Raw genomic sequence first — 13296 nt, 5'->3', positions numbered from 1 at the left:
CAGTTTCCAAGGAGTGTGCATAATGCCTACATCCTGAATTGCTCGCAGATCCCTGCAGTTTTCCAGGGTCCACAGAGGCTGCAGGGTTGGCTCCTTGGGGACAAGGGCTACCTGCAGAGGCTGTGGCTGATGAAACTCACGCAGCGGCCTCAGACTACAGCAGAGCGATGGTATAATAAGGCTCATGCAGCAGCTCGCAACTTGGTGGAGCAGACCATCAGGCTGCTGAAGATGCGGCTCCTGTGTCTGGACTGGTCTGGTGGAGCCCTGCAATACAGTCCGCAGAGGGTGTCACGCATCATCATCGTCTGCTGCACGCTTTACAACCTGGCACTCCAACTGGGAGACGAGCTGACTGAGGAGATGGAGGAGCTGCACGTCTCCTCCGATGAGAAGGACGCCGACGGGGATGAGGGTGAGGGGGTCTTCGGTGGTGACAACGACGGGGATGAGGCTCTCGCACTGGCTAGACGAGGCAGACGCACTTGGGAGGCCCTCATAGCTGCCAGATTTGTGGAGGATGATGACGACATACAGTGAGGTGTCTCGTAGATCTTCAATCGCAGTTGTGAACGTTTGACTCCAGTCTGGCTTATGGCAGCGCCAATACCCTCTGTGAGAATGCTCCTGTCATGGAGATGCAGTGGAGGCCCTAATAGTCACTCGATTGCAGGTGGATGATGACAACATGCAGTGAGGACACTCCATAGATCTTCACATGGCCTTTGAGAATGTCTGACTCCTGTCTGACCGAGGGCAGCTCGCTTGCGCTCCTTGATCAGGGCCATCTCAGAGATGCAGCCATGAAACTTAAGATGCATCTGATGCTGTGTCCGCCTTCAGTACCTCAGCCCTTCAGGAGCTGGTGCACATCATCACTGATCGCAGATGCTGGTGTGATGGGGGCCAGCCCCACCTTGAAGATGCTGAGAACACACAGAGAGAGTATGAGAGAACTCTGTGGTGCCTGCCTATTACATTCTGGCAGCAATGACCAGCACCGCTGAGGTGCAGGCATCAGTATTGTTTCCAGGGAGTGTGAGGCTGGACCATCACTGTGGTCTGAAGGCCGCAGAGACCACAGGGAAGAGGCCCTGGACTGAGACACCTGCTTTTTATCTTGTGCAGAAAGGCTTCACATCTGAGTGACAAGAACACTGCTCGGCAGAACAAGGAGCCACAGGCAGGGAGACATTCTTAGGAGTTATTGACAATAGTGAACAGTATGTACAAGTGATCAACACCCGTGGCCAGGCTGTGCACCTACTTTTACCTAACTTTCCTAACCCTGCCGCCATGTCTTGGTGCTCCCCAGACATCTAAAGCAGAGGTGGAGGCAGCCTGCTGACTGTGACACCCTGTCTGTGATGACTTTGGCAGGCATCCTCTGGAGGACAGAGACTTGGAAGGCCCTGGCATGCTTTTGGGGTCCTGCTGTGTGGCAGTGGCTCCCTCTTCGGCCTGCGAAGCTGGATCTGCAGAGATCACAGGAAGAGGGGATTCGGATGGGCTGGTCACTCCCAGAGTCACCTGGGTGGATGCCCCCAGACCATGCACCTGCTGACCCTCCTCCCTATGGGTGCCCAAGAGCCCCTGGTTGACTCCGTGAGCGGAAGAGGTAGCTGGAGTGAGATCACGCTGACCAATACCCCTCTCGCGTACACACTGTTGGGTACCAACTATGGCATCAGCGATGGAGTTAAGCCCGTGCAGCAGTGCAGGAGTGATGTCCTAGACCAAGATCTCCATGGCGGTCGCCATCCTGCCAGTGTTGACCTCGGTGCATTGCAATGCCGGCGCTATCACCTCAGCCTGAAGATGGATGGACTCCTCCATCGTGCCTTGCAATCTGAGGAGTGCCTCGGACATCCCTTCCTGATGTTCCCAAGCTTGCCTTTTCAGCTTCAACAAATGTGACATGACCGAGTCCAGAGGCTCATCATCTGACTTGGACTCAGCAACATTATGGCCTCCAGCAGTCCTCTGGGAAGTCCCTGCCGACGCCTGCTGTGGATCAGAAAGTATGATGTGCTCACCAGATTGTGATCCCGAGGCTACTCTAAAGCTAGGTTCAACTGAGGTGTGTGTCTCTGCGCTGGTGGAGGGTGTGGGTGAGCTGTGACGGGACTTCAGGGAGGGTGCCTACAGATTCCTCTTCAGAGGTTTCTTCGGGGCTTGATTGGAGGCCCTGGGTCATGGACTCTGTCGGCTGTTTCCCAGATGTGCCTGCGAAAGCAAGGGGAGATAATTAGTGCATGGCAGTGGCCTGTGAAAGAGGACATATCACTCACAGCATGGTTATCTGATGGATGTTGCACTGCTCACTTGGTAGAGGAGTGCCGACCTCACCGTCAGCACAGGACCGGTCCCAGTCATCGCCGGCCAGCTGGATGGCTCTGTTTTCGAATTCTGTCAGAACTTTGATCTCTGGCATCCTTCAACTTGTCTGCGACCTTTCCTTCCTGTTGTGAGCCAGTTTGTCCTGCGTGGATAGAGATGGGGAGTGTGTATCAGGACACCTGCTGGGCCAGATGATAAGTATGCCTGGCCTGTGGTGAGTGGTCCCATGGACGGGCTGAGGACAATGACGGTGTGTGTGACAGAGTGAATGGTGATGTCCCTTACACTGGCAGTGAGTGAGGGATCTGTGGATGTGTGATGGGTTTGCGAGTTGGGAGCAATGAAAAGAGTGACTTACCCTGGTGGAACAGAGGATATCATTCATCCTTTTGTGGCACTGGGTGGCTGTCCTCCTCTGCAGGATGTTGGCGCTGACCACTGCTGTCACCACCTCCCAAGCTGAGTGGGTGAAATTGCTACCCATCCTGCGGCCAGAGTACTTCCTGGTGGGCCTCCACGGCATCCAGCAGTTGCTTGAGGGACCCGTCATTGAAGCGGGGTCCCGCAGTCTTTTTGCCTTTGCTGGCCATGCCTCCCAGGTAGCGGTGGTGAGCTGGTGGCGATGAGCGCCTTGCTGGCAGCTGCCTTTTAAAGATGGTGACCGGCATGGTGCAACAGCGTGGTGTTGGCGAGCGGACTGAATGAGAGCCCGCCTGCTATGGAAACGGCATGTTTCGCTGAAGATACGGCGTGAAAACCTGCCATTTTCATCGGCGGGTAGGACTCCATTTTACCCACCCACTACCACACTTAGTGCAATTCTGAGAAAATCCTGCCCACAGTGTTAAAATGCCAATGACTTTTTCTTTATGTGCATGATACTGGTGATAATGGAGGAGCTGATGACAGTGGTGACTACAGGGCAAAATACTTGGAAAATATTGATCTGTTTAAATTTAATTTACATTGTGCAAAAAAAATAGATTGTCTTAGCCACATTTTTACACATTCATTTGGGGTTCCTCAAATAATGTGGTAAGTAGGAAATGTTGTCCAAATTTGCTTGCAAACCGATATTCCAGAAAGCATTGAATTCTGGATGCTAACATTATGGCAGGGAACCAATTCCAGGCCATCAAAAAATCTTGTTAGTATTCATTGCCATTCAAAAAATTCAAAGCACTCACACTGAGTGAAATATAACAGTCCTGAACTACAATATGGTGCTTCACTGGATTAATAAGTGTTGTCCAGTCACTTTAAACGTGACTGGACAACAATGTTTAATGTATATTTAGAACAGTTGAATATACCATTAAATATTTCGATATTCATTTAATTGCAATATGTACATAAATAGGCTAGCACTCAATTAAAAACCACTTTTAGGTTGAAGTAAAGGTGCCAATAGAGCCAGTTTAAAACAAAGTAATTTAAATACATACTACATTGTTTAAAACAGGACATGCTGAACTTTCAATTACCCGATGGTAACTTTCAATGATTATTTTTCAAATATACTAACTAGTTTTGCTAAAAGTGGACACGTGACTAAATTGGTATCGTGTGCCAGTTTTGCGCAGTTGATAGCATTCTCGCTTCTAAAACAGTTGTGCATTCGTGCCCTAGCCCTAAATATAAGGGTTGATTTTAACCCTACCTGCCCAGTCCCTGCTCACCCAGTGGAAACTGGATGGTTCAGCAGTTAATATCACCTGTCAATGTACTGTCTATTACCACTGTCTTCAATTTTAACCTACTATTCTGAGCGGATGATAAAGTCACTTGTCCAAAGCTAGTGGGGTTCTTCTTCAAGTATGCAGAACCTAATTGCATTTGTAACTCCAACCTCAGCAAGGGAAACCACTGCAGCCTTCCCACTAGGTAAGCCAAGTGAAGAGTATGGGAACTAGAAGAGGTCATTCAAGGAAGTGTTTAACTTTTCTTTGTGAGGAAAAGAGGACCATTCTTGCTCTTCCTGGTTTCGTAAGAATATTTTAGGCCTCCTTTGCCCCAGATTCTCCCCACTTCCATAACACCCCATTTCCCCAGAAAACCCATATCTACCCTATCAATTCTTTTCAAAATTCTAAAATCCTCATTCAAATCTTCCCTCAATCTTCCACATTTCAGGGAATACAATGATCATCAGCAGAGAATTTAGGTTGACAGATGAGATATGCATGTATTCATTAGCGACTTTGCTGAGTTCTATCAGAGAACTGCTTTAGAATTCTTGAAGGTGTACAACAGCAAGTTAAATTTCAATATCATTCTCCACGTACAGAAAGACATTTCAGAGTGCTTTTATAGGATTAGGGGGAAAAAAATGGACAGTGATCAATAGGGAAACAGAAAGGTTAGAGGGCCAAGATGAAAGTAGCAAAGATGGTGATTTTTATGAAACTTTTGAAAGGAAGGAGATGAATAGTAAAGTGGAAGGATGTGAGGAAGTTCCAAAGGGCAGGGACATAGTGATGAAGTCCAGGACATAGGAGCAAGGAGTAATTTAGTATCAGTGGCTTAATGGGTGGATGTAGAGTTGCAGGAGATTGCTGAGGAGAGTGAGACAAAGCCATGGAGGGACCTGAAGCCAGGGATAAATGGCTGGGCCATAGGGAGCTAATTAAGCTTAGCAAGTGCAGGATATTGGAAGTATGGGAGCATTTTTTTTGGGTGAGGACATGGCTCATGGCATCTTAAATGATCAATAATTCAGAAAGAATGGAGCTGGTAAGGATAACTATATATGTGTTTTAGCAGCGTGGGGGAGCTGGAAAAGAAGGGTACTTACTACCCAGGAATTAAAAGCAAGTGGCTTGATAGAGGATTGAATATTGTAAAGGAAGTTGAGCTCAGTTCAAAGTATCTCTGACATAATCTGAGGCAACAGCTGGGAAAGTTAATGCTGTCCATCATAAAGGTACATGGATGATGGTATGAATTGAAAAAGATGGCTTTAATTTTTACAGCATTGAACGAGACAACATTTTCCCCAATCCAGGTCTTAACACTTCAAAAAGTAATTTATTTCATGTGAAACAGTTTGGGATATCTTGAGAAACATTATAAGATGCAAACATTTTCTTAATTAATGTTGGAGAGGCAGGTGGACAGTGCTGTAAGATACAGACAAATTGAATTTATATAATGCTTTTAACAAAGAAAACATCCAAGAATGATTCTAAATTGGATATCAAACATTAATATGGAAATTAGGAGAGGTGACCAGTGGCATGGTTGAATATATAGCTTTTGGGAAAGTAGTTAACAGGAGAGGCGGGAGGGGGAAAACTGAGAGAAAGTAAAGCGTTCAGAGGAATTGTAGAGCTAGACAGCTGAAAGTTCTGATAGTGATAAACAGAGAATACACAAATAGCTCAGTGTGAGAGCAACAAAAGGCTCAACGTGAGAACAAGGGTGGAGGTGATCATGGAGATGGATTGTGAGAAATCATGAAGGAATTAGTCGATATGGACGAGAATTTGAAATCAATGTAATGGGTGGAAAAGTGCGTAGGCTAGTTGGATAAAACAACAATAACATACACTTTGATAGCAACTGTAATGTAGCAAAATGCTTCAAAGGTCTTCGCAGACGCTTGTCAGCTAAAATTAGACGATCACCTCAATAGGTTATATTAGGAGGCTGACCAGAAGCTTGGTCAAAGAGATGGGTCCTAAGAGATATTGGAAGAGTCAAGAAAGGTGGTGAAAAAGTAGAGCTGGATGTCATTAGGGTACAATTGTTTACATAGTGCAGTCAAAAGTTTCTGATCCACACCTTATTTCAGTGCAGCTCCTTGCTGCGAGGACAGGGTTGGTTAATCTACCCTTACGTCCAGAGAATCATAATTATTTCAGATCGTAAGTAAACAAATATTACAACATGCTGGTTAAATAAGGGTTTAAAAGTTGCTTACCTGCAACCACTGGTGATTTTCTGTTGTCCAAAAGCTGCACAGTTGTACTAGCTGTCACAACATTACTTTTATTTTCTGTCTCTATCAAAATGAATTATACTTTATTAGTATCAAAGTAAAATGAATGTATCATAAATAATTATTCTTTCTCAAATTCATGTCTATTTTTGTGGACATTACCCCATTATTCATGCTTCTACAACAGTAGTATGTGAAAATTCAGAGTATGAAGAGCCTATTTAATTTATCAAGCCTGCCGCATTTAGAGTCCATGTCTGATTATTTGATCATGAACTTCTTTCTTACACCACCTGTATCTCTCCTACATTAGGAAACTTCCATTCCTTCTTTTACCTCCTTGGAAAAAGATAGTAATAATTCACCTCCTTGAAAAAAAACAATAAGGTGCAAGAATCATTGTGCAATATCTCTCCAATCCTCAATCCTGTTTTCCAGCAGATATCAATCTAACAAATAAGGTTTTCTTCCTGGGTTTTACAATAGCAATAATATTAATTTAATTTTCAATTGGCTTCAGCCTGTGTTCTAGATAATTTGTAGCATGAGTGTCGAAATTAGGCTGTCTTGACAAAAGCGCCAATATCTTTGAACTCAAGCTAAACAAATCATTGATCTGTTGAATAATAATGGATATTTTATAAGTTAATTCCATTTCACAATAATACAACCAGTTAGTGTTTTTAATGCTTTCCGTCATCAAGAGCAAATGGACTACAAAACGGCCAGTGGACTACAGTTTATACCTTATTTACAAAGTGTTAAAATGGTTAACGTTTTAACTGCATGACCATTGAGGAGAAATGTATCATTGATCAACAAATGGACCTGCTTTAACATCAAATAACAAGAAACGTAAAGTTGAGGAATAGCCTTGAAGTCGTGAGCAACTTCATTCATATTGCCTTAAACACGGAGCGCTAACAGAAGCTCTATTAAGGTAACTTATCATGTTATGTCCACCTAAGAATAGTCAGAAACTACTGAAAAGATGGGCAAGTATTTCAGACTAACTTCTTGTTTTGTGACAATATATATAATGTGTAAGTCTGATATTGTAGTTTTCGTATCTTAATGTGCTTTACTGTTTCTGCATTTTTTTTTATTCATTCAAGGAATGTGAGCATCTGCCCATCCCTAACTGCCCTTGAGAAGGTGGTGGTGAGCTACCTTATTGAACCACCTAAGTCCTTGTAGGGACATGTCCAGTGCTGTTTGGAAGAGAATTCCAGGATTTTGACCTGGTAATAGTGCTGTAACAATGATATAGTTCCATGTCATGAAGGTGTGTGACTTGTAGGGGAACTTTCAGGCAGTGGTGTTTCCATGCATTTTCTGCCCTTGTTTTTCTCGTTGGTAAAGGCTTTGGGTTTGGAAGATGCTGTTGAAGGAATCTTGGTAAGTCGCCGCAGTACATCTATTAGATGGCATACACTGCTGCCACTGTGCCTCGGTGTTGGATGGAGTGAATTTTTAAGGTTGTGGATGGGATGCCGATTAAGCAGGCTGCTTTGTCCTGGATGGTTTTGAGCTTCCTGAATGTTGTCGGAGCTGCACTCATCCAAGCAAGTATTATTTTGTAAACAATTGGTTGCATTTAAATAAATGAGTGGTCACAGGAAAAGTACATTACAAACTGAGTGTAAGAGTTGGGACTTGGTGAAAGTAGGAATTTTGTGCAGAGGGGGTAAGAGGTACTGCTTTTTGCCTCCAAAACTTCTAGTGGCTCATGTTACAGATACATGTTTAATTTTATCTACATATAGCTTAAACTCGATCAAGTTGTTTGACAACACTAAAACCTTAAGCTAAGTTGATTAAGCACATAGAGCAAATAATTAAATGAATAAACCAAATTGTTAATTGTTCGTATAGAACTTGCGTTTGGTGGAAGAAGAAAAAGTTATATCGGGATGGCAGTAGAGGTGGTGTGCTATAACTGCAACATGTGGGAGTTTGTGAAAATCATTGCAATCCCAGGCAAAACGTAAGTGTCTGAAGCTCAAGGAATTTCAGCTCAGAGCTGTTGAGCTGAGGTTTAAGGTGCAGATATTAGGGGGCATCAGGGAAGGAGGGAATGGAAGAGTTATCTGAGCATTCTGATCCTTGAGGCAGTCACACCCCTTATTTTAGGAAGTGGCATAGGTCTGGTTTGTGGCTAAGGACAGGATGGTGTGACTGCAAGTAGGCAGCTAAGGGGGCCCCAGGTGCAGTACTGGAGGAATCTCAGTCCTTTCCCCTTATCTAACAGGTACAAAGTTCTGGCTGCCTGTGTGGATGATGGCAAAGCCTGCAGGGTGGATGAGCAAACTGACTATGGTATCATCGTATTGGAGGCCATTCAAGTGAAAAGCAATGGGATATTAGTGGACAGCATAGTCAGGGGGGTAGATACTATTCTCTGCAGTCACAATGGGAGCTCTGAAACTTGTGTTGCCTGCCCAGTGCTAGGGTTAAAGGGGCTTGAAAAGATCTTGGAGTGGGTGGTGGAATATTCAGTTGGCATAGTCTGTGTAGGAACTGATGACATAGGTAAAATGAGGAATGATGTTCTGCTGAGAGTGTTTGAAGAGCTAGGGTCAAAATTAGAATGCAGAACCTCAAAGGTAATAATTGCTGGACTGTTACCTGAGCCACACACCAATTTGCATTGATCCAAGCAGATTAGAGAATTAAACACATGGCTCAAAGAGTGGTGTGAAAAGAAGAGGTTTTGATTCATAAGGCACAAGCACCAGTAATCGTTTATTCTGCTGGGATGGGCTCCACTTAAACATGACTGGGGTCAGTTTCCTGGTAAATCACGTAACCAGGGTTGTTGATAGGGCTTTAAATTAAAAAAGGGTGGGGGTGGGGTGGGGTGTGGTGGCGGTGGCTAATGGTGGGTGGTATGGTTCCAATGAGGAAAAATATAAAGAGAAACATCAAGTCCACAGAGCTGTGTGATATTTTAGGTAAAAATAAGAAGAGTGTGACAGGAAGGGACAACAATCTATATTAATGAGTTAGATGAAAGGACTGTGTGTAATGTAGCCAAATTTGTTGAAGATATAAAGCTAGATGGGAACATAGGGCAGAATTTTATGTTTGGCATGCAGGCACGCGCCTGACACGCCCGAGTGTAATATGACGCGTGATGACATCGGGCGAGCATCCCCACCGATAATTGAAAGGCCTATTAAGGCCATTAACAAGCCCGCCCAACCTTACGGTTGGCGGGCAGACGAAAAGGCCAAGTGGCCTTTACATTTTTTACAAGCAAATAAACATTAACTGAAAACTTTATTTTTGAATTAAAAACATGTCCCAGCTCATGTGCCAGAGTCACATGAGGGAACATGTTTTTAAAAATTTTTTACCATCTTTAATAATTTTTTTTAAAGGCACTTCAACCTCCCTGAGGCAACTCTGTGCCCCAGGGAGATTGAAGCACTTTTTCGCGCGCATGCGCGAACTGCATGCCAGGCCCCCTCTCCCTCCTCCCGCACAGGTAGCGCTCAGCAAACATGATCCACGCTGGGCAGACCTTAATTGGCCCGCCTGAGTGAAATCGCAGAGCGGCTTCCCGACTTCCCCCGCCCGCTCCTGCCGAGCCTGCCCAACGAGGGAAAAATTCTGGCCAGAAACTGTGAAGAAGTCGCAAAGAGTCTGTAGAATCATTTAGATAGGTTAAGTGAGTGGGCAAGAAGGTGGCAGATGGAGTAATAATGTGGAGGAAACGTGAGGTTATTTACTTTGGTAGGAAGAATAGAAAAGACTGAATTTTTTTAAATGGAAAAGAACAATGAAATGTTATTATCTGGAGGGATTGGGTGTCCTTCCTGTGTTTCTTGTACATGTAGGTACAATTAAGAAGGCAAGTGGTATGCTGACCTCCATTGCAAGGGGTTGGAATATAAGAGAAAGGATGTGTTTCTGCAACTGTACAGGGTTTTGGCAAGACGTCACCCGGAGTACTTTGTGCAATCTGGTCTCTGTGCCTAAGGAAGAATGTATTTGTCTTGGATGGGATGCAATGGCGGTTCAGCAGACTGACTTGGGGAATAAGAGGATTGTCTTATGAGAAGAAGGGGACAGCCATAATCGACTGAGATAAGGAGGAATTTCTTCACCCAGAAAACTTAGTGAATATTTGGAATTCTTTACCCTAGATGACTGTTGATGCTCAGTTGTTGAATATATTCAAGGCTGAGATCAATAGATTATGAGACTCTATGGGAATCAAGGAATATGGGAATCAAACAGCAATGTTGAATTGAGGTCAAAGAGCAGCCATGATCTTATTAAATGGTGGAGCAAGTTCAATGTGGCATACTCCTATTTCTCATGTTCTCAAATTTTTAGCTGGAACACATAGCCTTACAGCATTTTGGAGTAAGGGAAAAATGTCAGGGCATTTCACATTGTCTTTATGGACTGGATTTTCGCCAAGTTGGGATGCCTTGGGAGCCCTTTGGAAATTGTTGGTGGGTCCCAATTCTGGGATTCCCCACCCTGTTCCTGGTGTTTCTGATTTTTAGGAGTGCCTTTTAAGGCTGCAGGCTAGTTCGGGCCATGAGCCATCACCCTGCGCTCTGGACCTGGGGTCAGTTCCATTGTGTGGTAGGGATATCCCATTCCTCCACAATTTCCATGGAGTTGAGCCAGATTTTCAACAGGCTAATGAATTTCTGGGCTCTCAGCCAAGTCTCATTATGTATTCTTGGCTGAGAGCCCAGACATCAATTAGAGTACTAAAAGACATGAGCCCCAGAGAAAACATTGCTTGAGTGACAGCTCTGGCTCTCTTATCTATGCTGTCAAACATACAATATTTGTTAACACAAGATAAAGTGGTTTCAAGTACTTGGAGTTTCAACTGTTAATACTTTGAAGGGTTTGGGTAATTGACGCTTTCATTGGGCTGTAGCAAAAAGAAATTAATTTTAAGAAAGTGGGAAGTTATCAATGAATAACTGTTTTTTAAAGCTTACTTTATACACATCCCATTGTCACAACTGGGTTCATTGGTTCTATACAGTGTATAGTGGGTGAATGGGCTTGGAAGTGCCATAGCTTGACATGAGGGGCATGAAGAGCCATAGGGATTGGTTGGGGACATGTCTTGGCATGGGGGCATGAGGGGCCATTCAGGTTGTTTGGGGGACATACCTTGGCATGGGGTCATTAAGGGCCACAGGGGTGGGTGGGGTGCATGAGGTGGCATAGGTAGGTCATGGGGAGTGTGTGGGTGCTAAGGGGCTGTGAGGAGTGAGGGCTGGAGGGCCTTTCTATTTTTATTATAATTGGGACAAAGGCACAGCACCAAGGCAGGTCTTTTAAACAGCCCCCGTCCGCACCCAGCAACCCCTGTGGCTGCCTCTGAACCTTTTTCCTGGTCAGTGGCCCGACTGCAGCCCACAACTGCCTCATTGCCACCCATCACTGCCACCCACTAACCCCCCACCCCCAGCAATGTAAGTCCCATCCTTGTGGGCACTTTCTCCAGAGGCAGGTGGGGGCCGAGCCGAGAATTTTCCCACTCCCGCTATCCATCTCAAGGATAAAACCCAGCCCTATATGGTTTAACAGACCATTATTAATGTCATGTCATTCACGGCACATGTAAGGATGCAGACTTCAGCTCCTTGGAACAGCAGCTTGTGAAAACTGCCTTTCTGCTATGAACACAAATTAAAGTTGTTGGGGTAAAAAACCAAACTGTAACAGCTGAGAAGATTAGAACATAGAGAACCATAGATTTAAATCTCATATTTAACCATTCTTGCTACTGACTGTTGAATGTCCTGTAATTCTTTGAGTTGGATAAATACTAAAACTCATTAACAACTTCTGAAGGTTCCGCTCAGCCTGCCAATGGCCAGCCACTCCCAAGCAATGTTCACATCCCGGTTTGGACCAATCTCCCCCATGGTTCAAGCTAACATTGTAGCCTTGCAGTGCAGGTTAGGAGAATGCCTCCACCTGTGCTGAGAGCACAGCATGCAGTCCAGTGTGCGAAGCTGCCGCCAATCGGTTGGGTGGAGTGGGGCAGAGGTGGGGTTTCGGGCAGCCATGCAGTGCACTAAGCTCTGGCCATCCAAGTGGTGGCCAGCACTCTCCGGGAAATGTTAAGGGGCCTTCACACTTAACCAGGGCAGGTTCTTAGTACACCCATGCTAACCGCTTGTCTCTCTCATTCATCCTGCAGGAGGAGTATATCAGGGTCATGCAGCCTGGTGAACTAGCTGTCTGCCTGATGGCCTACAGAGTGCGAAGACAACAGAGGAGGGTGACTGAGGCTCCTGGCTACAGAGGCAGGAGCAGCAACCTCAGGAAGAAGGGGCAGCTGGGGTTCCTGCACATGCTGCCAAGGAGCCACAGCGAGCCATCACTGGTGGCACCTAGCGACACCCAGGGTCTATAGATGCCACCTTTCATTCCTGCAGATGATGACAATCAGTGTCGCTGAAGACTGCACATGTCTAGGGAACTGTTCGGTCACATCTGCCACTACTGGAGGGTTTGGTGCCGCAGGGACATTGAGAGAGTCTGTGGCTGATGACACCCATGCGGTGGCCTCAGTCTGCAGCACAGCGACGGTATAATGAGGCTCATGCTGCAGCTCGCAACTTGGTGGAACAAACCATCGGGATGCTGAAGATGAGGTTCCGGTGCCTGGACCGGTCTGGTTGGAGCCCTGCAATATAGTCCACAGAGGGTGTCACGCATCATCATTGTCTGCTGCATCCTTTACAACTGATGCTGCAACGGGAGAGGAGCTGGCTGAGGAGGAGATGGAGGAACTGGAGGTCTCCTCCGATGAGGAAGGTGCCAATGGGGATGGGGGTGAGGAGGTCCTCAAAGGCAATGATGACGGGGATGAGGCCCTCGCACTGGCTCGATGAGGCAGGCGTGCTTGTAAGGCTGTCATAGCTGCTGATTTGTGGAGGATGATGACGACATGCAGTGAGGAGATGCCATAGATCCTCACATTACATCTGTGAATGTTTGACTCCTGTCTGGCTTATAGCAGC

The 13296-nt window shown here is 45.5% G+C and overlaps 1 protein-coding gene across 1 annotated transcript in view; it reads right to left on the bottom strand.

Moving 5' to 3' along the window:
* The window catches only part of cacna2d3a (calcium channel, voltage-dependent, alpha 2/delta subunit 3a), a 1007885-nt gene that overhangs the window by 197866 nt on the left and 796723 nt on the right, over positions 1-13296 (bottom strand). The window contains exon 27 of the mRNA XM_078543510.1: positions 6263-6343. Within this exon, the coding sequence (XP_078399636.1) occupies positions 6263-6343 (81 nt within the window). The remainder of the gene's footprint in view (positions 1-6262; positions 6344-13296) is intronic.

The sequence above is a fragment of the Cetorhinus maximus genome, chromosome 6 (genome assembly GCF_964194155.1).
Source record: "Cetorhinus maximus chromosome 6, sCetMax3.hap1.1, whole genome shotgun sequence".
Classification (NCBI taxonomy): domain Eukaryota; kingdom Metazoa; phylum Chordata; class Chondrichthyes; order Lamniformes; family Cetorhinidae; genus Cetorhinus; species Cetorhinus maximus.
Note: the sequence above shows the minus strand (reverse complement) of the source record. Positions and strands in the feature narration are given on the sequence as shown.